Here is a 27,225-nt window from a genome sequence, read left to right as displayed (position 1 = left end):
GTCAGACAAATTCTTCACCCACTTGTCCACATCCTCCGTGTCGCATCCTTCTCTCTTCTGGCCGCTGAGGACGCTCTCCGTATTTTGCGGTGGTTTCCGACGTACAACAAGTAAGTCAAACTTCCTTTGTTGCCTGGTCTTAGACGTCTTGTGCTGTGCTAGACGAGCCTTCTCAGTAAAGTCAAACACCTTTTTAAGAGTATTCTCATCTAAAAGCATTGTCAGTCTCTGTCGGATCCGCTCCTCTTGAGATTTTAGCATGTCAATGGTAAAATTTGTTTGCCTCACCCGTTCATTAAGCAACTGATGCTGTGCCTTCTGGAGGATTTTTGTTGCCCGGAAGCCTTTAACTGAAGAGCTCATTTGCAGACTTTTAGGAGTAATCCTGTTTTGTCGGCATCTGAGGCTGAATCTCAGGTGGCTCATACTGACGTACAAGCTTTAGGCAGTCCTTCCTAAAGTGGGTTAAAACGTATTGATGCATTCTCAATCATCCAGGAAAGTAAATCTCCAAAAGTTGATTATGTTCATCTGGACGTAGCGTTTTGTGGGAGAAACGTTTCGTCACGTATACAAGTGACTTCTTCAGTCTCAGCTGACCGCAGGTTTCCCCAAATCGTATAAACAGTACGTTTGCATAATGACTGTGAATGGTACTCATGGCCATTGATCAGTGGTCTTTGAACAGTGGGTTTTGGTCAGTGGTTGTTGATCAATGGTCATGAGAATTTGCATAATTATGATTAAGGAACTGACCTCCCAGCCCATTGTTCCTTCACCCACTGGGCTGGTTTCAGTCATTATACAAATGTACTGTTTATACGATTTGGGGAAACCCGCAGTCAGCTGAGACTGAAGAAGTCACTTGGATGAGTGACGAAACGTTTCTCCCACAAAACGCTACGTCCAGATGAACAGAATCAACTTTTGGAGATTTACTTTCCTGGATGATTGAGAATGCATCAAGACGTTTTTTCCCTTAGGCAGTATCATCAGAAGGCATAGCATACATTTTCACTGCTATGCAGATGACACACAACTTTATTTATCCGTCCTGAAGGACTGAAGTCAGTCCTTCAATGCACATATTAAACAAATATGTTGGACTGCTTTCTTCTGTTTGCACAATATCTGTAAATTTAGAAATATCCTGTCTCAGAGTGACGCTGAACAACTAGTTCATGCATTTATTACTTCTTGGCTAGACTACTGTAATTCATTATTATCATGATGTCATAAATACTGTTTGTTTTGGTGGCACAGTGGTCAGCATAGTGGCCTCACACCAGAAAGTGTTTGGTTTTGATTCCACAAGCCAGTTCTGTTTGTTTGTCCATGGGTTCTCTCCGAATTCTCCAGCTTCTTCCTACAGCAGGTCAGGTTACCTGATTCTGACCTGTGATAGGAGTTAATCAGAGAAAATGGTCATCTGTCGCTGTGTGTTAGCCCTGCAACAGACTGGAGACTCAACAGCTGGGATAGGCTCCACCACCAACAGTGTTGAATTGGAGAAGTGAAAGATGGGTTGATCGATTAGAAGTGGATGAGTGGGTATCAGTCCAGCACAGTTAGCTGTGTTTGCTCTCGGCTGCCTCTACACTTTGATCCTTTAGTCTGAGTCTGAGGTGAGAGCAGGCAGGTTTCAGCTGGATGTAAAGAATTTCAAACTAGGACAATAAACTGATATTGAGGAGCTCTTCACATCCAAGGGAATGCTGTCTGAGTTTTTTAGATATTTAAGGGGCAGCTTCCCTTTTCTTCTGCCACACCAACCTGACTCTGCAAAGGAATTTTTCTGCTTATTGTAAATCTACAAATATCAGCCTTAAACCAGCGTCTCATCTGGAATTTATTCTTGCTCACATTCACTGAATCATTAATTCCCCCTTACACATTCCTCTGTGTCTGCAGAAATAAACCCTGGTTGGGAATCTCTGGCGTGTGCTGCATTTTGTGGCGTGATGGTATCTCTGCTGGAGTTTTTCATGTTGCTGGTTCTGAGAACTGATGAAGAGCAGTGGTTTCATCCCCAGAGTTAAACTCTTTGCTGGATCCTCTCAGCCTGCAGATGTTTCCTCTTTGATCTGCCTCCTCTTCGTCAAATGAGGTGATGCTGCAGCAGTTAATGCATCTGTCACAGTACAGCTGAAATTTCACCTTGCCTCTCACCTCAGCCATCAGCTCGCAGACCCAGAAACACTACAACTATCCACTCACCATCATCCCAAAGCCCGATGCCTTTTTTTAAAGAGCACCATAATCACCAGGAGGCGTCACACATCATCAATAATTCAGACTGGATGAGAGTTTGACAGCATCAAAGAGGAAAACTCACAGGAAGTCAGATCAATCTGAGCTGAGTGACAACAAAAAGCAGCTGAAAGCGTTACACAGCGAGGACGGAGGAAACGAGTGCAGTGTGGCAGCAACAGGAGACAAGCTTAAATCTTCACTGTGTGCTGCGGTCACAGAGTGATAATAGCAACGTATAAATGAAATTATTTTACCAGAAAAACAGACAGCTGCAGGTCGAAGTCTGAAACCATTTTAATGTTTCATTTTTTACCTTCTGTCAGGTTCCTGAGCTGATCAGATTAAAAATGTATCTGACAGTCAGTCATGTTAGGGGATGGAGTTTTGACAGAGTGATGACAGCAAGCTCGTTTAAATCAGCTCTTTGTTTCAAGCTGTGCTCCTTCATGAGCTCTCTAAGAGGTAGAACACTTTAGGACGGCATCTCTCACTGGTTCGTTTTGTTTTGTGGAAGCTCCTGGTTAGAGCGTGCAGGAGGCAGGTCACATGAAGGTTTTATGCTCGATAAGTAATCCCAGAGTTAAATAGTCTGTGAGCATGTGCGGTACATTTATCAAAGAGAGAGTTCAGAGTGAGATATTTAAGTTCTTGGAACAATAAAGTTTATTTTAATTTGTAGCCACAAGAAAAATAAAGTTTCTGTGTTTCCTCCTGATGATTATCAGGATCCTCAGATCCTCTGACTCCCAGAGTATGAGGAATGATGACACTGTTTCCTGAAATCTGATTGGTCAGAGGAGCTGGTTTTGTCTCTGACTTCTCAGTTCCCAATTATTCGGATCCTACCCTCTGTCTCAGTCGTGTTGTCACATCTTCAGGTTTATATAAGTTACATCTTTCTTTGTGTTTTCATTTGTGCTCATCCAATCAGATGCTGCAGAATCATTGTGTGTACGTGTGTGTGTGTCTGCTGAGACTTACCTACCTGGCTGCTCAATTTTCCCAGCATGCAACAGTCCTTTAATTCCAGGTAAAAGTCAGCTGACCATTGACCTCCACTTAGCCTCAGACATCAGCAGGTGGCGGCACATGGAGCACCTCCTCCTGCTCGGAGCTGCTGACCCAGATCTGATCTGTTACCTGTTCCTGATTAGCTGGAGCCAGCGACGTCCAGCTGGCTGTGGGCCCATGTGATTGGTGGGGCTGTGATTACCTAATGTAGAATGTAAAGAGCGACAGCGTGATGTACTCTGCAGCCGATGTGATGGATGTGGACTCGGCGAGAGCCAGGGGGACTCATTGATCCGTCTGTCCCCTTCAATCAGGCGCTGGATTCGGGTCTGCTGAGCTTTTAGTGAGATGAGGCCTCAGAATGAGACAGGAAGTTTCCCTGCCTCGCCAATAAACCCTGGAATAGATCAGAGCTCAGCGCTGCAGAGTGTAAGGACCAATGACTGTAGAAAACACTGGAGTGGAGCTGAAGACTGTGGGTTAAAGGTGGAGATGGGCAGAGCCATGACAGTGTAAAAGGAGGGGCTGATCTCAGAGATGCACACATCAGCTGATGGGTCAGCTGATTACCTTCCATAATTCTAATTCAATTCAGTTTTATTTATACAGCGCAAAATCACAACAACAGTTGCCTCAAGGCGCTTTATATTGTAAGGTAGACCCTATAACACAAAATACTTAGGTTAGTAAGATCCCACACCTCCAGACTCACTAACAGCTTCTTCCCCTGGGCCATTCGGACTGTTAAGGGTTGGGGTTAGGGTTAGGGGCAGGGGTGCCCATGGTCTGAGTAACCCCAATCACTCAGGCCACTCACATGCGGACTATTCAGTCCTCTTTTTCTTTGCACTGATTCCGAGCACTTTGCTTTCCACTGTGTGCCTTTGCTCTTGATTGTATATATTTGTCCTGTTTGTTATGTATGCCTGCTGTCTACTATTTATATTTTATTCCTGCACAGATGGCATGGAGCACACATAATTTTGTTGTTATTACAATAAAGGCCTATTCTATTCTATTCTATTCTACTCTATTCTATACTTCCTGTTGGATAATCTCACTTTACATTTGTCTGGAGCTTCTGGAGCTTTGGTTTCTATAGATAATTTCCCTCTTCAAACAACTGCACAGGGAGAGAATGTTTCCATAACTCACCTGTATAAACTTTATTAAGGGGTGTGGCCTCTTTGATTGACAGGTGGATGGTGACAGGTGGCTGTAGCTGCTAGCTGTTTGCTGTCTTCACCTGAACTGGACCTCTGGCCTGTGTTTGTTCTGTTTGAGCCTTTTGGAGTATTTTTAATGACATCATGTGGCCAATAATATGGCTGCTGTGAGGTTACTGTAGTAACAGACCATCCAAGAAAGCTGAGTTCGAGTTTTGATTGAAATTCTAGGATTTCTCTCTCTGCTGGTGTGTTCACACAAAGCATAAAGCCAAGTTTCAGCTTGTGTTAGTTCTGCGAATACAGGAAAAGTTTTGGATCAACACCCAATGTGAGAGCTCAATGTGAGAGAACAGCAGGAGATGTCGCAGTGCCACCATCTTTTATATACAGTCTGTGATAGCGTAAAAACCTCAGCAGACATTACTGGTCTGCATTCTCACAGCATCTGGTTCAAACCTGCTTACAGAAAAGAGGTCAAAGGTGAACACTGTGCTCTTAAATCCAGTCCAGCATTGTTTGTGAGGTGCACTTTCTCATTTTTCCACTCAAATCTTTTTAAAAATCTCTGGATGAGCTGGAAACCTCACAAACTGAAAACAGCCTGACTTTCTGTAATCCATCAGTGCACACTAAGCACTTAGAAAAGCACAAAACTGAACGCTGGCAGAACTTTCCTACCCAGGACTGTGACCTGTACTGCTGTATTTTCATTCTGTGGCATTTGTACTTTTACTGCAGCAAAGCTCTAAATACTCCTCGGTGTTACTGCATCAGCTCATCTCTGACTTGAATGTTGCGCAGCAGTCAGTGTGATTCAGGGACTCAGACCAGGACCAACAGGAACACACCTAACATCACCGAGGGGGCGTTCACTGACAGATAGCAGGGCTTCTTACTGCAGTGTACTGATACAGAACAATTTCTCTTAAATCCATCTTTAACACTTTTGGCTCGATGCTACAGAGCTCCGAGCCAAGCGCCGCTCCTCCTGCTAAAACCTGCAACGGTTCCTGCAGTGGCGCTCGGATAAATGTATTAAATCAAGCTGTAAACAGTTTAAACCAATCCACCTTTCAGCTCACTGTAATTCAGAAGAATGAGTTCATCTCTTGGTCGACTCAGCATTTTGTGACGTGATAAATCTGTCGTCACGGACGAGCCAGCAACATTAGCACAGAGAGAGAGAGCTCGTTAGACTGATTGGCTCCATTTCTTTCACCAGAAAGAACAGAAAAATCATCTCTGATCTGCTGCTGCCTGAAGAAGACGACAACTCTATCATCTACTCAGTCGTTCTATTTAACCGCCATTATTTACAGTCACCACTGTCTGAACAGTTCCTGAACTGATGTTCCTGAATGCCTCTCTGTGAGGAACCCTGTGGTTAAAGCTTGTCGATGGTTCTTGCAGAAGGTGAACTGTTTCATGAAGCTTCATTAGTGTCTCAGTTCGAGCTCAGGTTGCTGTGTAGAACATTCACCTGCTGACTTTTTGTTTAATCAGGTCTCAGATCAGAGGGAGAAGTGATGCTGAAGACAAACTTGATAAACTTGTCTCCTGAAATATGACCTGAAGAGACTCACCATTTCCTGTTTTATTTTTGCTAGTTCTACTTCCTGTCTTTGTTCTGGTTTCCCATCAGGTCATTACTCTCCCAGTGTACATATAGCTACACTTGCCTGCTCGACTGTCTCAGATTTTTCTTGTCTTTGTGATGTTGTCATGTGTGAAAGGGTCGAGTTAGAAGCCGTTTAGTTTGAATGACATGTGAAATGATTTTGAGTGATGGTGGAGCGTATGAGGCAGAAATAAAAGACTTAAACAGGTCAAAAGCCCAGTCTCCTTCCCTCACATCAGTGCAGATCAGTCGATCAAACTGAAGAAGGACCCTCTGAGCTGAAGGTGATGATCAAGATACCTCATCTAACAGCTATGGCTGTTAGGTGGCTATGCTATGCCCCATTCCTCTGAGAGCTGCTGAATCCACACCAGGAAATAATAATTAATTATTATTATTAAAATTAACTCACGACACTACTCAGTCTACTAAAGACAGCCTGAGTTAACCATTAGGGCTCTCTAACTACTTAAAACCAACCCTCCTTCATACCACACCTGGAACTGGATCATAACTGGAGTCTGGGCTGCTTTGGCACATCCTCGGTCCAGGCTAGAGGCCTCCCTGAATGATGGAAGCCGATGGTGTCTGGAGGAGATGTGACAAACAATTTTTAATCAGATTCTTTAGGATTTGTTGTGTGACACACACTCACACACACAAACAGAGCCAGGTTCACAGGCCTGTGTGTGGAATTTTGGACCTCTCCGGTGTGACTGCAGTCGGTCCAGTGGCTGCAGAAATCAATAAAATGAACTGGACCTGTTGTGCAGTTTTATTGCTAATCGTTGTTTAATGGGTGCAGCAGAAGTTTGTTGACCGCATGTAATCTCTCTGAAGGTCGGACTGGGGCCGCCGGCCACTTTTTTCCTCCCAGTGCTGATGTGTTTCTGTTGTTGAACCACAATGCATTCAGGCTCCTCAGGACAAAGAGACAGTCTGCTGCAGCTCTGAGCGTAGCTGATAAAACATGCTTTAACGGAGCACGAAGCCTGGGGGAAACAGCGGGCTTTGTTTTAATCTGAGCTGCTGCCCTGGTCTGATCCGGGTGGGGGGACAGGGATCAGAGCCAACTGTTGAAAGCCCACTGGAGTTTCCCAGAGAGACAGAGGTCAGAGGGATCAAACTGTTCTCCTCCCATGGCTTCATTCAGACAGGCCTGAAACACACAAAACTCTGTTGTTCAGTTAAACACAACGTGAGCCTGAGAACATGGAAGGAGACTGAGCTGACACCTGGGTATCCTTTATATCAGCCTCATGGCATCTCCAGCATGCTGCCCTGAGAAGAGTCATCACATCCACCAAAACCTTAAGATCGACTCAAAGTGAGGCAAATGTCTGCAGATTACAGGTAGGCTCGTCTGTCAACCTGTGATTGTTCTTTCTGGATTCTGTCAGTAACTTACAGACCAAACCAGATGAACTGTACTCTATCAGGTGTGTGATGAGGCTGACAACAGCAGGAACAAGAAGCTGTGTGGCTGTGAACTGAACCTGCTGCTGCTTTCTGGACTAAGTGAATTCAGCAAAATCTAAGCAGATAATTCACAACCTGCATTGCTGATTTCCAACCACTAGACACTATAGAGCTAACCACCTTCAAATATAAACTGATAAACTGGTCTCTATGTCAGGGGCTAGGTCTGTGCAGACCCAGCAGTTTGAGTTTATTCTGTATTTTGGATTTCTTATGTTATTTTGGAAATATATCAAGTTCTTGTGCTATTATTTAGTTATGGTTTAGTTGTCTTTAGTCTAGTTTAGGTTTCATCTATGTCCCTGTGTTTGTGAGTCTTTTCCTGTCTTCTGTGTCAGTCTGTCATGTGTTTCTTGTCTGCGTGTTTCATGTTGTCAAGCTTGTGTGTCATGTCCAGTGTTGGGAAGGTTACTTTTAAAATGTATTCCACTACAGATTACAGAATACATGCCCCAAAATGTATTTTGTAACGTATTCCGTTACGTTACTCAATGAGAGTAACGTATTCTGAATACGTTGGATTACTTACTTATCATGCTTTTTACAACTACATGAATGTACTATTGCTGTGTGGTTTATTACGATTACTGAAAGTCCGCGGCTCCGAACCATAGTAAAGGTACCTCTGGTTAATACTTCGGGTTCCGTGTCGGCCTCGTAGCCGAAAAATAGCTTTACTTTGTTGTCTGGGTCAAGTTTAGACAAAGAGAGGATTTGAAAGACTGCTCCAGCGGAACTTATTGTTTCGGAGGAAAACACGAACACAGTGTACAGTCGAGTCTTAATAGCTTACTTACAACTGGGCTCGTCAGGCACTCTTCTTGGCTGCAGTGGTTATTATTATATTTACATGCTTCCAGCTCCCGCTTCTGCTCGATGACAGCTCGTACTTTTCCACTCTCCTTTTTCTCCCTCCTCTTGCTCACAGACACATAACGTGTATGGCAGTCCATTCTCCCTGCAGCACGGACTACACTGCCCATGATGCTACATTCTTTAGGGCTATGCCTGTAGCATTCTGCCTATTAGCTTAGCACAACAACACCAACAACAACAAAAAGGCGCTCTCTCACCCAGGAAACACACAGCCGCAGAGAGCGCGTCACAGTTACTCATATTTTGTATTTTAAATACGTAACGGCGGTACATGTATTCCGTTACTCCCCAACACTGGTCATGTCTACGTCTCTCCATGTTTCCTGTTTTACTTTGAGAGTCTGGTGTTTCCATGTTCAGTGTGTTTTGTTTTACTTCCCCTGTGGCGTCATGTTCATTCGTGTCAGCTGTGTCTCCCCAGGTGTTTCCACTTCCCTCATTACCCTGTTGTGTATTTAAGTCTCCTTAAGTCTGTCTCCTTCTGTTCTTTGACGGGTCGTCTATTTATGTCATGTCACAGAGTCTTTTTGTTTACGGTTTAGGTTCACACTCACGTCAGATTTAGTTTTCTTTACGTTCATGTTTCACATTTTCCTGTTCAATTTCATATTCTTGTTTCATGTTCTAATTGTCATAGTCGTTTAGCTGCTCCCAGTGTAGGTTTAGTTTAGTTTTTCCCTCGTTTTTCCTTAGCGGCAGGTCCCACTGTGACACTACTGATTTGTGTTGATCTTTTGAGTCTACCACATCATTTTTACCCTGGTTTAAACTGTGTGATTATGGATTAGGTGTAAGCACAATATAAAATACTTGAAAATGTATTTCTGACATGTGTAAAAACATGTCTTTTATCCCCCAAGCTAAAACTCTGCTTTGGCTGCCTGGAAAAAAGGCTGTCCTGAGCTTCATCACTCCTCTGACCAGCTCTCGAAGTTGCAGTGGGTCAATTCAGAATGCTAGAAAGATTTTTTTTCCCCATCCTCTCTGAAAGGACCGAGTTCAAGCTGGGTGTTCCTCATCAAAGTTTAATTTCTATGCTGATGATGCTCCTCTTTTTGCTGAGCATGACAATCAATAACCCCTTCCTCGGTGAAACGCAGAATGATCTGAGACTCTCTCAGCAGCTCCTCTATAAAGCGACCCGTCCTGCTTCCTGTTTTGTCGCTGAGGTGGATGCTTCTTGTTGAATCTGTTATGTTCAGCTTCAGTCAGATGTGGGTTTCTAATGTTTGGCTGTAAATGAACTCAGTTTGTGTTTCAGCCGTGAATCTTTCATCTCTGCTATCTTTTTATCTCCTCGTTTTCATCTTTTATTCAGTGTGTGCTTTGATCTCATTTCTGTGTTTTATTGACTTTGTTCAGACTCGGAGCAGCTGCACATCTCCATCACCTGAAACGTCACAGTTTTTCTTCCGCATTGCTGTTAACGCTCAGTTGAATAATGAAACATTCACATTGGTCTTAGCAGCTCTTCGGTGAGCTTTAGCTTTCGAAACAGAAACTCCTCAGAGTTTGATGGCGTGTTTAAGGTCTCACCTGTGTTTCCTGTCAGGAGATGATCTCAGGTTTCACTCTGTAAATCAGAGAGGGTAGGTTTGTTCTTCTTGCAGTTCTCCTGTAGGATGACAAGTTATCATCCAAACGGCTGGTCAGAAAGGCCGGGATGGCCTCATTTAAGTCTGCAAGGAGCCGACAGCCTGACGGCTCCAAAATAACAAACAGACCTCAGAGTTCACACTTCAGCTTCACCTGTACCTGCACTGCCTGGAGAAAGGTGGAGAAGATGCAGAGAGCTGCAGCTCCGTGCTGAAAAATACCACCTGTATCCAGGTGAGTCAGAAACACTGAGACCATGTCCACACTAATACGTTTTCGTTTGAAAACACATAGTTTTCTCTCAGTTTTGACCTTCCGTCCACACTGAGATGGAGTTTTTGGTCAAGGAAAACGGAGGTGTTTGAAAACCCTCTCCAAAGCGGATACATTTGAAAACGCCATTTTTTGCGTCACGGTGTGGACTGTGAACCTGGAGCTTTTCGAAAACAATTACACATTTTAGTCATATGATGCAGTCATGTGACCAACTAAACTAAGATAGCGGAGAGGATTATACAGCAGTTGTTTTGTTTGGTCTCAATTTTGACAGCCCTATTAAAGATTAATATCAGTTTGTACATGCTCCAGATAGCTTTTCTTCAAATTCTTTAATTCTCACTCGCTTTTGCAACTTTGTACTTTTGCGTTACTCGCAGCAAGAACTCCACCCCATTGTCCATTTAAAATACGTGGTTCTTCATGGTGCACCTGCAGGCTCAGCAGAAGATCAAAACTCGGGTCCAGGTTTATCCCAAATACGTTTGATCCTGGGCGAATGTCGTGGACAAATGTCTGAGTTAGAGGCGATGACGTTTACATTTAGTGTTTTTATTAGCCTTCTGTTCCTTCTCATATCATGGTTTCTGTACTGAGATCACAAAATGTTCATGAAAGGAAGAACATCTGAGATCCTGACAACCTCTGAAATGAAGAAGCGAGCAGCATTCTGCTCAGAGTGATCTATGTTTAAATCACAGCCTGACGAGTGTTTGTGCGCACACTGCAGATCAGTGTGTGTGTGTTTCATTGTTCCTCCATCACACACATCCAGTGATCCAGTGGTTAAATCTGTGCAGCTGCGATTAACATCACACAGACTCACAAACACGAAAAACACTACACAGTGTGTTTTACACACGCACACACACGCACACACACACACAGATACACACAAAACTACACAGTGTGTTTTACGCACACACAAACCCACACACACACAGAAACGTTTCCAGATGCAGTTGAGAGGATTGACAATTTGATCCCATCAGGAACGGGAAATGACCCTTTACTCCAAGGATTACGAGTTCATGTTTTAAAAATTCAAGTGTCACGGCCCTTTTGCCTTCATCGGTGATTTCCTGCATTTCCCATGATGCCCTAGGACAGGTAGACCCTGCAGGGCTGCTTTTATTCTGGGAGTGAAACGAGTAAAATCAGCTGCTTTTTTGTTTCTCCTCAGGAAACGTTTCATGCTGCAGTCCGCACAAAACTTTCTGGAGCTCAGGAACTCGCATATTCACTGGGCTCTTCATCATCATCATCATCATTATTATCTTCCTGAGCAAACTGCTTTTGTCTCCTTCTCCTCTTCATCCTCCTCTTGATTTCAGGTGTCTCAACTCAGATTTAACCCAATTATTCTGTTGTGATCTCATGGCTCTGAAGCGAGGATCGTCTCTGATCTGTGACATCATGTGACTGTGTGCGTGGCCACAGTACTCAAACTTAAACATTCTTAAAATGAACTCTTCGTGGTCCTTTGAAACTGCTGAGAGTAAAAACAGGAAATGACATCACAGTGTACCCAGAAACCTTATCTGTTCAAAACCAAACATTGTCCTGACTTCAGGTAACATCAGGTGACCTCAGGTGACCTCGTGCTGCTGCGGATTTGGAGGTGAACTGCAGTAAAGCGAGGTGTCGACCTGACGGCCAATCCAACGTTTCTGTTCTCGCAGGTCTGACACTTCAAATCCTTAAAGCTCCGCCTGTCAGTGCATTGTCACAGTGACGGACAGAGGACGTGTCCTGCATCACCATAACAACAGAGAGAGCAGCATCTCTTTGATCTGCCTCCAGCTGTCTGATAGTTTTAAGCATCAGCAGCTGCAGGTGATAAACTGATCACCTGCAGCCGCACCTGAGCTGAGACATCAGCAGCTTTGAGGTGAGTGCCTGGCTCAAAGGTCACGGCAGGACTGATTATCATACCTGGACACACCTGCAGGGAGGTCTTCATGTTACAGTGTGAACACCCGGCAATGTGGTGTAAACAACACAAACGAACGCACACACTGAAGTAACACTCGGCTTTTGTGGAGACATGTGAAGTGGCCACAGAGGAATCAAAAGGTGGAGCTGGAAATGAGCAGCACAGGTGCCCTCAGTTAGTTTGCTTCAACCCACAGGAAGCTGTTTTAAATGAATGTATGTTCTGCTGTATGTTTTGTGTGTCATGTATAAACTTTTGTGAGAACTTCGTAGGAATCAGTTCACAGTTTTCATGTCACTAACAATCTGTTCACACTTCAGAAATAAAAGCATATCAGATTTTTTTTTCCAAGACCAACTGAACATGTAAACCAGAGTCTGTTCTCTGATGCTCTCCTCTGATGGTTTGAAACAGGAAGCTGTTTCTTGGTGGTTTTGTGTGGGTTTGTGGAGCGTTGCTCTTTAGTAGCAGATTTAACTTCCAGACACGAACAGGACTGACTGATCTGATTGATATTCTCATTTCTAAAACTGTTCTCCTCCAGAACCGGTTCCACCTGCAGATGGTGACGGGTGTTCCAGAGTCCGGTCTGTCTGATCTGCTGCTGACTGTTCTGCAGCGGTCCGGTTGGCGGGAGGGGACCGCCGTGCTGTGTCGGGGCTGGGAGGAGGCTCGGGGTCTTCTGCAGCTCCTAGACCATCACAGCAGTGCATCGTGGGAGGGCGGCAGGAGGGTCACCTGGCACTTGCGAGCCCTGCTGAACCTGACACAGTCGGCTCACGATGACACGCAGATCCACGACTTCCTGTCTCGACACTTCCGGCAGAACCAAGCCTCACCAGCCTCAGTGCTGCTGTTTGGGGCCGACCCGCAGTGCGCAGCGGCTGTGCTGCGCAGCGCCCAGGACCTGGGCCTGACGTTACCCATGGTACACTGGGTGCTGGGTCAGCCGCTCAGCCCCGACGTGCTGCACACCATCGGGCTGCCGCTCGGCCTACTGGCCTACGGTGAGGTGGAACGGAAACCGCTTGACTACTACGTTAGAGACGCCCTGCAGCTCATCACCAGGGCTGTTGCTGCGGCAACTGCGGTGAGGCCGGACCTGGCTCTGATCCAGAACACGATGAACTGCTACGACAAACCCAAAAAGCACGAGCTGCTGACCTCAGGACAGTACCTGTCCAGGTAAGAGGACACTTTAGTCTCTCAGTTTTGATATCATCACAGAAATGGTTTCACTTTTCTGGATTTGATGTTTTCATAGCTTTTTAAGCAAGGACAAAAAACATCACAACCCAAAGAAAAGATTTTACTCTCCCAGTGTTCTTAGAGCTGTGGATTCATAGGGCGGACCAGGTGGACTTCATCTGAGAGCACACCTGAAGCTGAAGACTTACAGTAAGGTAGTCACATGGAGCAGGCCTGATCATTTAGAGCTTTGACTCTTCATACTTAATACAGTTTTATATAAATCTGTTTCAAAAACAGCACAGAAGAAATCATTTTTCATCAGTCTGTGCCTCAGTCTGCCATGCTGATGGTTTAGAAGTTTCCCTTAGGAAGACAAAATAATTTTATTTAATTATCAAGTTAATTAAAAAACATTGAGTAACACTTTATAATACGACCCAAGTCCTGAAAAGCAAAGTGTGCTTAAGATGCAAGATGGGGAAATATTGTTTTTCTCCAAAATAACCAAGAAATTATGCAGTACTTAAAATTAACTACAGTATAGTTTGTCTCTACTGTACTGTACTGTAAAATGCAATTGCATTGAAGTTCCATCAATTGCATTGAAATGCATTCAAATTCCATTAATTACAGAGGAATTACAATCTTATTAAAAGCCCTTTTGGACTCCTGGACCCCCATTTATCAATTATTGGTGACCTTTAACCTTCTGGAACGTGACTGAACTATGAAGCAAGCACTGCTGAAACAAAGGAGGCTGTCACAAATACAGCAGCTGAGCTCATTTGGAGGCAGAGCCGATAAGAAGGAAGCTGTAACAGGATTAAAGCCTCTGCAGAGGTAGGCGTCAATATGCAGACTGTACAGAGAGGCTCGAATGCAGCCGAAGATCGTCCCAGATTCAGCATTTGAGGTAAAACACAGCTCTCATCGACAGACCAGTGTCACCCTTCTGTGTGTCTCATGTTTGAAGCTGCTCTGACTGAAAGGAACGGGTACATCACTCTGTTCTCAGAATTAAACATGAATTCTTCTCATAATTAGAAAGTAGTGAAGCAATTAATGTTTATGGTAGATTTAATGAGTTATTTCAGCTTTACTATCAACACTGAGATTCAGCTCCAGCAACTGTTTGATGGAAAAACCGGGTGACTTTGATTACACCATCCACACCTGCAGGCAGGAGGAGTTTATATTAATACTGCCTTATATTCATATATACAGTGCGTGTGTTGGAAATAAACATGTTGGATCTAGCTGTTATTTATGAGGAAGTTTATTACAGTTCACACTCTCTGACCTCCAGCAGCCTCAGAAGAATAATGTGTTGATGGAAACCAGAATGTTTCCTTCATGAGGATCATTGATGTATTTGAACCAGTTACTGCCATTAACCAAAGGTGTGTTTCTGAACATAAGATCCAAAGTGGTGCCAGCATTTCTCATTACTCTGAGAGACTTTGAAGGTGCAGTCAGACATTTTTTAAGATATATTTATGAGTAAAGTATTTTTTCTATTAAATAGATTAGTGTGTAACTTCCAAAAAACTGATAAGTTTAGCTATCAGTAACCTAACACATAGACTTATGATTAATCTATTAAATATGCACACGAGCAGTTGCCAGTTTGCGAAGTCTGCCATGTTCCACCATATTTGAATACCATGGCTGGGAAGGACATCTTCCTTCTGGCTAATGGTTTTGCACGTAGGTGACGAGAGACCGGCCACATACATACTAAGCCAAAGGCGGAGGAGAAGAGAAATTACAGGCGTTCATGTGTGAATGAGGAACATTTAAATTACTTTCTGCGCCTTCAGACTCAAGATATAAAGCATCATACCTGTGCTATCATCGAAGGAGAAAGAAACAAAAATATGAAGGAACGAGACAACCAGAGGTAGTTGTTAGGTTGATTTTGATAATAGTTGTCATTATTGTAATTAAATTTGTAAACCTTGTTTCAAACTGCATGTTTAGATATTCTTCTGGTCTCCTCCCCCACATGTAGAATGGTGGGGGAGGCTATAGTGTTTAACTGCAGGCACATCCTATGTGAAGGTTCTGTTTTCTTATTTAGTAAACTTCCTCCCCTTTATGGCCTCACCTATGCTTGTGTATGGTGGACCGTTAAAGGGATTACACCATATACAGGGTGAGGGGAGATGACACTTTGTGATCAGCAGGAAGACACACACACACACAGTGCCTTAGTTTTATGACGCACGACAGGGGGGTTTTAAAATGGGTGTTAGTGAAACTGTTTGTCACTGAATAAAAGGCGGCAAGGGGACACTGGGAGTCGAAGTTGGCTGGGAACAGGTGGAGGAGCGTTCAGCTCCAAGACCCTGATCCGATCGGCTTCCCTTGCGCCGCATGTTAAAAACTGGTTGAGCTTTACAATTCCACTATTCATTCACTCTCACACACTGGTGGAGGAAAGCTACAGTTGTAGCCACAGCTGCCCTGGGACAGACTGACAGAAGCGAGGCTGACATATTGCGCCATCGGTCCCTCTGGCCAACACCAGTAGGCAGTAGGGTAAATTGTCTTGCCCAAGGACACAACAACCAGGACAGAGAGAGCAGGGGGATCGAACCGGCAACCTTCTGGTTACAGATGAGCTTCCCAACCCCCTTCCCAACCCCCTGAACCATGGTTGCCCCACAAACTGTGATTTTGTTTGTGAGAGTGTCTCATGACAATGACGTAAGCATGTGCACCGCTTGTGGTAACAGACGTGTGCAGATGAACAATGGATAATATATAGAGTGCGGGAGAGAGTATCACCGTGCAGTGTTTAAAGCGTGGAAGTACTGACCTTACTTTGAGTTTGATTCTGTAAAAAGTGACAACAACATTAGCGTCCGCTGTACACTGCGTGGGAAGAAAACTTCTTTTTACAGCGAAAAAAACCCCTAAACTTCTGAGCAAGTACCTAGCACACTGCCATGGGAATGTGAAACCCCCGGATCCTCCCACTGACATGACCGCTGTGGCACCGGGCAAACCTCCGCCTGCTCCACTCCTGCTAAACAGGTGAAAATAGATTTAAAAGCGACAGGACTCAGTGCTGCTGAGTCTTTGATTTGATTTTTTTCTGCTGTGTTTTACTTGCATCTATTTGAAAGAGTGAGTGTAAACACAGAAAATTATTTTATTTTACATGCTGGAATGTGCAGAAAATAGGTTTAAACGTTAAACAAATTTCTTCAAGTCAAAGACTGTTGCATAGAATTTAATTTTTGCTTTATGCAATGTGCATAAAGTTAAAAGATTAAAACTAATAAGACCAGTTTTAAAAAGAGACTTTTTCATTTGATTACATTTTATATGATGGATTATGCAGAAAAAATAGACTTGGGCTGAAAGGTCTATTGCTTTATTACCTATTCAGGTTGTGTATCATGTTTTTAAAAAGTAACTAAGTAACTAATTACTTTTGAAAATAAGTAATCAGTAAAGTAGCAGGATTACTTTTTTTGGAGAATTAACATGAAACCCACTCTGGTGCAACTGGCTGCCGGCAGAGCCCGCAGGCACGTCACCGCAGTCACCTGTAGCTTCTGCACCGCTGCTGCTGGGTGACCCCCTGTATGGGGCTCTCCTCAGCTTTTTCCAGGAGGACGGTGCGGCTGCCCCTCCGGTAGTCCTCCTTGGGCCTCTAGATGTCTGGGGCCTGGATCTCCTCCATGCCTGCTTCATGTCATGGGGGGCAGGGCTATGGCTCCCCACACTCTCTATCAGATAGTTACATGGAGAAACCTTTTGAAATCCAAGCGTGCTCACGCACACAGGTGTACACACAGGTGTTCACAGACACACACCATATCTTCCTTGGCTCCTGCTTCAAAGCATACCGTGCGTTGTTGATCTTGCATGCTGCTCAGTAACATTCAATATTTATTATTTACTATTACTTATATTTATCTTATCTAGGTTGTTGCTGTAGTCTCCCTACTGTGTTGTTCTCTTTTTGCTTGTTTTCTTTTTTTTTTCTTCCAGCAGGTGATTCAGTGGACTTCTTAATGTCTTTTCTCATTGTCCCTCTTCCGCTCTGTTTTTCTTTCCCCTCTCCTTTTCTTGAACTTCTCTAAGTCTACGTCTTTCCCTTTCCTATCCCCCAATCATGTGTTTGTCAAAACCTAAAAGTAAAAATAAATAAATAAATAAAAGAAAATAAAATAAATAAATAAATAAATAAATAATAATAATAATAAAGATCAAGTGGACCAATAATGATCCACTTGGAAAAATAAATCCGTTGGGCATTTTATTGAGACAATAATTCTGATTGCTACAGTGCTGAGCTGGACAGGCAAAAAAAAGTAAATCAAGGCAAATACTTCTCACCCAGTATTGGCAGCTGAGGTAAACAGCCTTCCACAGATAGGAAGAAGTCTGATGCATTTGAATTGGGAGGGGTAAGAAAAAAAACTCAGTTGACTGGAATCTACACTGGAATCAATCACCATCTTACAATGCTGTGATTGCAGCCATTTCCTAACTCTCTGTGAATGGTACTCATGGTCTTTGATCAGTGGTTGCTGATCAGTGGTTATGACAATTTGCATATTAATGATGAAGAAACTGTTCATTCAGTGGGCTAGTTACAGTCATTACATAAATGTACTATTTATAAGGTTGGGCACAACTGCAGTCAGCTGAGACTGAAGAAGCCACTTGGATGATGATGAATCGTTTCTCCTACTGAAAACACTACGTCCAGATGAACTACATCAACTTTTTTGGCATTTTCTTACCTGGATGATTGGGCACTTTTATGTTATTTTTTTTCTTATTTAAAAGCTGAGCTTCATTAATGTTTGTTCAATCTTCTAATGGTGTCCTCCTGGATTCAAAGCCAGCAGAAGCAGCTCTGGGTTCAGTTGTCTGATCATTTCCCTATGTCTGCTGGAGTTTTATTCTAACACTGAACGTGAGATGGAGATGCTCTTTCTCTGTCAGCATCATGTAAGCAGCTGTTTGATTGAATGATTATCTTTTATGTTAAACATCTGGACATGTTTAAAGATGTGTTTTCTGTTCAGATTAACTTTATCTGTTACTTCTTCACAAGACACAAGAATATGAGATCAGTCTTTCTTTAGATGTCCAAAGTTTAGATGCAGAATCTGATAAACTGGGTTCCTCATATTTGACTGAGTCAGAGAACTCAGTTCTTTAAGTGAATCCTGCATTAAAACAGGTTAACATGTTAAACATATCATCAGTCTGCCTTAGTTTTCAGTTATAAACATGTGAACACAGATAATTTTACAGTTTATGACCACAAGAGTTGGTGTGCAAAAATGAAATGAATACTTTTTTAAATTATAGAACAAAAAAAGTAAAAATAGACACTGACTGCAGGATTCTACTATGAGAATATCAGTTCCTAAAAGGTGTGAAAGCAAAAATTTGTCAAATACCAAAACCAACAGTTGCACCCGAGCTGCAGGAAACTCTGAGAGCTGCATCAAATACTGTGGTGTACATGAAACAGAGCTGCAAGTTTTAGAAGGATAAAAGGTTTAGCTGCTGCGCCGGGATTCCTCACAAAGGCAGATCAAACACATTCACAGTAAATTAAATTATACTCGACTGAGATAAAACCAGAGCAGACAGATTATCAGCTGCAGGAGAAGAAAAGGTAAAATGTGAAGTGAAACATTTAATGTTAGAATCATCAAACATGAGGATCTAAGAACACTTAAACTTTGTTCAGGTTGTTTAAGGTTAAAGACTTCAAGACTGCATATCTGCTCACATCTGTCACAGAGAGCTCTGTCAATAAAACTCCACATTAACTTAACCTTTTACAGCTTTCACGGTGATGTCCTGACTCTGAAACTCTTAATCAATGGTATTATTTTTGGTTATAAATGCCTTAAAGACATGAGAATAAACACAGGACGATTTACAGAGTAAAAACCATCTCTGACACAAACATCACGTTATTGTCATGGTTCTGGGTCATTTTGGCCCAGCGGTTTAAGTTTCCTGTGTTTTTTGTCATTTTCTGCATTATGTTAAGGATTATTCTAGGTTTCCTACGTTATTCTGTTCAGTATTCCCCCTGTGTGGTTGCCTTCTGTGTCTCCACCTGGGTGTCTGCATTTATATGGTTGTGTGAGTTCTTGTGCCATCATGTTTTCCCCAGCCTGTCATACCTGCCTCTCTCCCTCGTGCTCCTCATGTTCTCTCTCCCTCTCCGGTCTGCATCTCTGTGTACTTCCTGTTTTACTTTGATAGTCTCTGTCTGTGTCCCTCATGTTGTGTTTGCTCTTCCCCTGTCTCATTATTATCATGATTCGTGTCAGCTGTGTTCCCTGTGTGCTCCTAGGTTCCTTGTTAATTTTCTGTGTATTTATGTCAGAGTCTCCCTCAGTCCCTCATGCTGTGTGTTCCTTTGTGTGCCTCTCTGTGCGTTTAGTTTATATTTTTCCAGTATAGTTTTGTATCATTTTCCCTTGAGTCAGCAATAAAGCTGCATTTTGAGTTCACCCAGGTGTGTTGAGAGCAGTGTTGGTCAAGTTACTTGAAAAAAGTAATCAGTAACTAATTACTTCCCCCAAAAAGTAATCCCGTTACTTTACTGATTACTTATTTTCAAAAGTAATTAGTTACTTAGTTACTTTTTAAAAACATGATTTACAACATGAACAGGTAATAAAGCGATAGATCTTTCAGCCCAGTTCTACTTTTTCTGCATAATCCATCATACAAAATGTAATCAAATGAAAAAGTCTCTTTTTAAAACTGGTTTTATTAGTTTTAATCTTTTAACTTTATGCATCAAGCAAAAATTAAATTCTATGCCACATTCTCTGACTTGAAGAAATTTCTGGAACATTTAAACCTATTTTCTGCACATTCCAGCATATAAAATAAAATAGTTTTTTGTGTTTACACTCACTCAAATAGATGCAAGTAAAACACAGCAGAAAATAAATAAAATCAAAGACTCAGCGGTCCTGTTGCTCTATTTTCACCTGTATAGCAGGAGTGGGGCAGGCGGAGGGAGGTTTGCCCTGGTGCAGGTGTGTCGCAGCGGTCAGTGGAAGGATCTGGGAGTTTCTCTGTGAATTTCCCATTCTGTGGCAGCGTACTCTCGGTGCTTGCTCGGAAGTTCGCTGTAAAAAAGAAGTTTGCTTCCCACGCAGTGAACAGCAGACGCTAATGTTTTTGTCACTTTTTACGGAATCAAACTCAAAGTAAGGTCAGTACTTCCACGCTTTAAACGCTGCATGCTCATACTCTCTCCCGCACTCGATATATTATCCATTGTTGATCTGCACACAGCTGTTGCCAGGAACGTCGCACTCGCTTATGTCATTGTCATAAGACACTCTCGCAAAAAAATCAAGGTTTTAGTAACGCAGTAATGCAGCGTGCTAACAGGAAAGTAACAGTAATCTAATTACCTTTTTTGCAATAGTAATCCCTTACTTTACTCATTACTTGAAAAAAGTAATCGGATTACCGTAATGCGTTACTGCCCATCTGTGGTTGAGAGTCCTGCATTTTGTGTCCAATCTCCTGCCTACCATACAGCGATTCATGACAGTTACATTATCTGTAGAACCAAAAAACTTCTTCATGATCAGTGGAAACGTAGCGTCTGCCATCATATTGACCAGTCAGAGCTGGAAACACATCAGGGTCATCTGTGTATTAAAAATTTAGTTTTTATGGTTAAAGTTAGACGGGGTCAAGCGTTGATCCCGGTGGGAAAGTAAGTTTTTATTAAGAGACCATGTTTGAAAAGTATACATCATATTAATTTATTAGCCTATTGACTGATAATTTTGTGATCCATTTTCTTCTACTCTCAGTTAAAAACTGATAATTCAGTAGACAATGATCCAACAGCACTGCTCACAAGCCCTGCCCCCACTCACATGCAACCCTCTTTTTTTTCTGCTGCAGGTTTTTGTCAAACACATCTTTCTCTGGACTCACCGGTCCCGTCCGAGTCCACCAGAATTGGTCTGAGGTTATTACTCTGCAGCGATTCCATATCTGGAGTCTGCGGCGGGACGCACTGGGTCAACCCACCTGGGTGACAGTAGGCAGCTGGGAGGATGGCTCGCTGCAGGTGGAGGACCAGCAAGTGTGGCAGGGACCCAAGCCTCACCACAGGATGGATGGGATGGGTGGGAGGACCAGGGGCCAGTGGAGGGCAGGGTTGCCGGTGGCAGGGAGTCGGGTCCGGGTGGTAACCCTGGTGGAACATCCCTTCGTGTTCACGCGGGACGTGGACGACGAGGGCAGCTGCCCGGCCGGTCAATTCTGCCTGGATGCTGCCGCTAACAGCTCAGAGACCCTGGAGAGATACTTCAGGGAAGTGGCAGTTGGGAACAGCAGCTCGCTGCCCAGAGACTACACCAAGTGCTGCTATGGATATTGTATAGACCTGCTGGAGAAGCTGGCTGAGGACCTAGGCTTTGAGTTTGACCTTTACATCGTCGGAGATGGAAAGTATGGAGCTTGGAAGGGAGGGCGCTGGACCGGGCTGGTGGGAGATCTCCTGAATGGTCTGGCAGACATGGCCGTCACCTCATTTAGCATAAATTCTGCCCGTAGCCGGGTGATCGACTTCACTTCGCCCTTCTTCTCCACCAGCCTGGGCATCCTGGTGCGCAGTAAGGACACAGCGGCCCCCATCGGGGCCTTCATGTGGCCCCTGCACTGGTCCATGTGGGTGGGCATCTTCCTGGCGCTGCACATCACTGCACTTTTCCTCACGCTCTACGAGTGGAAGAGTCCTTATGGGATGACACCTCATGGGCGCAACCGGGTGAGGGTATTCTCTTACTCATCGGCTCTCAACCTGTGCTACGCCATCCTGTTCGGGCGCACCGTCTCCTCTAAGACCCCAAAGTGCTGGACAGGTCGCTTCCTGATGAACCTGTGGGCCATCTTCTGTCTGCTGGTGCTGTCCAGCTACACTGCCAACCTTGCTGCTGTCATGGTGGGAGAGAAGACCTTTGAGGAGGTCTCAGGGATCCATGATGCCAAGGTGAGACCGTAAGGTTAGATTATTTTGTCATGGTTCTGCTGTCAGTGTCAGGATCTTCAGCTGGTCTCCAATCACATGTAGAGCAAGGAGAGTGCAAACAGGACATCCTGAGAGACTAAAACATTTCTGAAGCATCCTTTTGGTTCAGCATATAGGGCTCATACTGGAGATTAGCATCCTGCATCATTATAATAATGTTGGTCAAGGACCAGTTAAATTTTCAGCCAAGTTGGGCAAGAACAACTTGAACCTTCAGTTATCAGCCAGGAAGTTAGCGAATGCTCTTAAAAACTATCACTAGCAAAATTTGGCTAACATGAAACCTAACTTGACAATATATTTATTATATTGTATGAATTAATTAAGAGGATAAACCTTTATTAGTCCCACACATAGGAATTTTTTTTAAACTAAAACTAAAATTAAAAAAACACTTGAAACACTTACCATTTATTGAAGAAATTTTTACAGTTTTATATAAACAAAGGGGTTTTTGACTTTTACCCCCAAATTGCAAAGCTATGACATCACAATGTAATTGGTCAGTTGCAATGGTGATCCTGGAACAACAATAATATGAAGATGCAGGAAAAACACCAACAGGGGATATCAGCTACACCACATAAGATCTCACACAGACGCCCAGGTCAGAGTCTTACTTGGAGCCTGGGGTTCACACAGCATGCGACTAAACTCGACCATTTCTCACCTCTAACCATGCCCGGTCTGACACCATCAGTTTCACACTCTATGCAACTGGTTCCTGGTAAAATTTGCGGTCACACGGTGAGTTTGAAGTGAGACGACCACGAGTGTTTTTCTTGTGAAACATTTTTCAGTCTCATGATAAAGGCAATGTGGTGCTGCTGGTTCAGTCGAGGTCAGATCTGTGTTTGTGAACTCTCTGCACACTCTTTTCACTCTGTGCTCTCCATCCTGAAACAATTACAGATTAAATTTGCTCTGTGGATCACCTGCCTTGTCATAATTACACTTTTAATTCAGCGGCTGATTGAAGCATGAAGCACGCCTCTCAGTGTTTGCACAGCCGGGGCTGCTGGGAGCTCAGGGAGCTTTAATTGGACGTCCATCTGTGTGTGATTAGCTTTTTATTTTAAATGTGAAGCCCTGCAGCTTTCTGGGTGCCGTCTGTCCTCATAGTGTATCAAGAGGCTGTGAAGGAAATTTGTGGATGTAATCTATAAAATAAAGCATGACTAAGAAGAAACATGAAACTGAATGTGAGTGTGAGTGGCCAGAGTGGCCCTGTACTGTGCAGCTTTGTGGGGTGTTTCAGATCAAATGTGTTCACAGATGTTTCAGGTGTTTCAGCTGAATATGCAGCATCCGCTGTTTCCTCTGTTTGTGTGTCCTTCATTCTTCTTCTCCTCTTCGTTGGTGTGTGCAGCTGCATCATCCGTCACAGGGTTTTCGTTTTGGGACAGTGAGGGAAAGCAGTGCGGAGGATTACATGAAGAAGAGTTTTCCAGAAATGCATGAATACATGAGACGCTTCAATGAGCCGACCACACCTGAAGGAGTTGCCACCCTCAAGTAAGAAAGCAGCATTCAGCTGCAGGTTATGCTCTGATTCTCTTGGATCTAACAGAGAAACCAGACTCAGTTCAGTTTTTCTAATTTTATTTATGGCCAAACACAAACATCTCAAGGTTTTGTAAGTTAAAGGCATCTGGTTAGATACCATATTTCTAAGATTTTCAGGGCTGAGTACAATAGCCTCAGTTTTATCTGAATTAAGTAAGCAGAAAATTAAAGGTCATCCAGGTCTTTATGTTTTTCAGACATTTCCCCAGTTTAACCAATTGGTGTGTGCTATCTGGCTTCATGGATAGACAAAGTTGTGTGTCATCTGCATAGCAGTGAAAATGTATGCTATGCCTTCTGATGATGCTGCCTAAGGGAAGCATGTATAGTGTAAACAGAACTGGTCCTAGCACTGAACCCTGTGGAACTCCATAATTAACCTTAGTATGTGAAGAGGACTCTACATTTACATGAACAAATGGCTATCTGTTCATAACAATCTGTTCGATAGATATGATCCAAACCACTGCAGCAATTCATCAAGCAATTGAAATAATTGGATTATAAAAAAATCTAGACATGAATTCTGTGCTTTGGCAAATTCTGTCGGGGACACCTACTTTGGCACTTATGCAGGGGAAGCCAAAGGCAAGATATGCTTCATCATATTTTCTAGTATTTGGCTTGGAAGGAAGTTGGTTTGGAAACATATTTGGCGATGTTCATCTTCTGCTTTGCATTTGTGTGGGAGCCCCATCAAAAACCTGTCCATTATGCTAGCAGTGTCCAAGCCTTCTTTTTTTTTTTTTTTCTCGTACTGCGCCCCTCCTGCAATGGCGTCCCCCACTTTGGGAACCTCCTCTAATGTTCTAATAGAACATTATGGTCAACAGTATCGAAAGCTGCACCTAGGTCTAGAAGGACAAGCACAGAGATGAGTCCACTGTCAGAGGCTATAAGAAGATCATTTGTAACCTTCACTAAAGCTGTTTCTGTAATGTGATGGTCTCTGAAACCTGACTGAAACTCTTTAAACAAGCCATTCCTCTGCAGATGGTCTTTAAGCTGTTTGACAGCTACTGAAAGTGAAGGTTAAAGATTGGCCTATAAGTAGCTAAGACCGCTGGGTCAAGATACGATTTAATTACTTATACTGTGGTATGTAGGTGATTGATGAAGACAGGCTGATCATAATTAAAACTGAACATCCCAGTACAGTAGAGGCTCGGACTGGAAACACGTCAGGAGAAAACAGGAAGACATGACATGCATCATTGTCTCTGTGCGGTGTTTTGGAGTTTTCCGTAGTAACAGTGTGGCTCTGTGTTGAAGGACAGATCCTCCTCAGCTCGATGCCTTCATCATGGACAAAGCTCTGTTGGATTACGAAGTCTCCATCGATGCCGACTGCAAACTGGCGACAGTCGGGAAACCGTTTGCCATCGAAGGTAAGCAAGCAATACTGCTGGTGTTCTGTCTGTGTTTCGGTCAGGTCAAAGTGCACATTTGCTGTTTCTGTTTAGGTCACTTCCTGTCAGTGTTTTCTTTTAATTGGACTAATCAGAGGAGAGGAGCAAAGTTGTGTGATAGTTTAACAATTTAAAGATCAGCTGGTGAATCAGTCAAACAACCTTGACATACTGAGGGGTGTAACATCATAGTTCAGAAGTTCAGAAAACAAGCCAGCACTATGAAACTTATCAGGTGACCTGAACCTTCAGATAACAAGAAACAGAAAAACGGATCTTAGTCTGAAGCCAAATTGTTGAGTCATTGTAGAGAAAGACGAATGCTTCACTGTTGGTGCTCTGATACAGCATCACTATTGTCAAAATGGCGACTAACAGAAAAAAGGTGAAGCTGAAGTTTACGTGATCCCTCAACACACACTGATGACGTCAACAATAAAAACAGTTTTAATAAATAATGGAAATAAAGAGTCCACAGCTGTTAGTTTCATCTGTTTCTCACTTTCATGGTTTCAGGTTTACATTTACTGAAGGTCTGCACCAGTCCTGCGTCACTGTTCTTTATTTTAACTGTTTGGACAAACTGAGTCTGCAGATTTGACAAAAGGCACGGACTCAGACTCTTCGAAGATGGGTGGGTGTATGTGAGGGACCAAGTAGCCAAGGCATAGAGGACACAGGAAAAAATATATTCAAAATGGGTTTTCTTTATTTTAACCCTCAAAAAAACGTTTTTAAAAAAAATAAATAAATAAATATATATATATATATATATATATATATATATATATATATATATATATATATATATATATATATATATATATAATTAGAGGGCACATAAAAGAGCTCAACTAAATATAACTCTACAAAACATAATTTCCAGAAACTTAAACAAAGTGGACACAACTTAACTCACAAACTGACCTCATTACAAGACACAAGAGGGTAGCTTTTATAGTGGTTTGGCCAAACCATTTACACACAACAGGAGGGAAACAAAAACAAACACTAATACTAACTAAGCACAGAATAACATAAGTAAGCCTAAAACATCCCTGTTTCTGTTAAGAACATTGTTGGTCCTGCTGAGCAGGCATTTTGTTTTCAAAGTCCTCAGCCACGCCTTTTGCCCAGACAGGAAACAGCTACTGCCCCACACCAGGTAACTCAAAGAAAGAAAAACATAATTAATATAACAGAAAACATTTTTAGAAAAACCACACAATGCTATTATGTGCATGCTTTGTAATATCAGTGTTAACTTTAGGTAAAATGATTAATGAATTATATTAGTGAAGTAGCTGCAAACCAAATAAATAAAGTGAACGAATGGAATTGTTTTACCCATATGTGGCTGATGCCATCACAGTGTAGGGGCAGAAGATCAGTTCTCAGATTTAGATGGAGAAGAAGACCAATGGTGGATTGTTGATGTTATACATCATGAACCATGTAGAGGCAGGCCTACAAACCAAAGCTGACAGGAAATGATGTAGATCAGCACAGTGACTCGTCTCTATGAGGTCAAACATTGGATTGAAACATTAATAAAGTTTAAATTTGAATATGAGCAGTAAAAGTTTCCTGCTCTGACCTTCAGATGAACCATAATTAAGATTTTCTTTTAGTTTAATTAGACTTCGCGTCATCCTCCAGAATAATTACTGCTTAGACCTCTTAATTAACAGGTCCGTGGTTTTCTCTCCTGAATTATTCGACTTCCTGTTCTTGGCTCAGACATCCGTCTGCTCCCTCCACACAAACAGACATGAACAATG

At 42.9% G+C, this 27,225-nt stretch overlaps 1 protein-coding gene across 2 annotated transcripts in view; it reads left to right on the top strand.

The window, feature by feature from the left end:
- The window catches only part of grin3bb (glutamate receptor, ionotropic, N-methyl-D-aspartate 3Bb), a 58,049-nt gene that overhangs the window by 23,725 nt on the left and 7,099 nt on the right, over positions 1-27,225 (top strand). For both annotated transcript variants that reach the window (XM_063466935.1, XM_063466934.1), the window contains exons 2-5: positions 12,759-13,399; positions 21,338-22,430; positions 23,839-23,984; positions 25,308-25,423. In XM_063466935.1, coding sequence (XP_063323005.1) covers positions 12,759-13,399; positions 21,338-22,430; positions 23,839-23,984; positions 25,308-25,423 — 1,996 coding nt within the window. The remainder of the gene's footprint in view (positions 1-12,758; positions 13,400-21,337; positions 22,431-23,838; positions 23,985-25,307; positions 25,424-27,225) is intronic.

Source organism: Pelmatolapia mariae, linkage group LG23, assembly GCF_036321145.2.
Source record: "Pelmatolapia mariae isolate MD_Pm_ZW linkage group LG23, Pm_UMD_F_2, whole genome shotgun sequence".
NCBI classification, from domain to species: Eukaryota; Metazoa; Chordata; class Actinopteri; order Cichliformes; family Cichlidae; genus Pelmatolapia; species Pelmatolapia mariae.
This window is presented reverse-complemented; position numbering and strand designations above follow the sequence as displayed.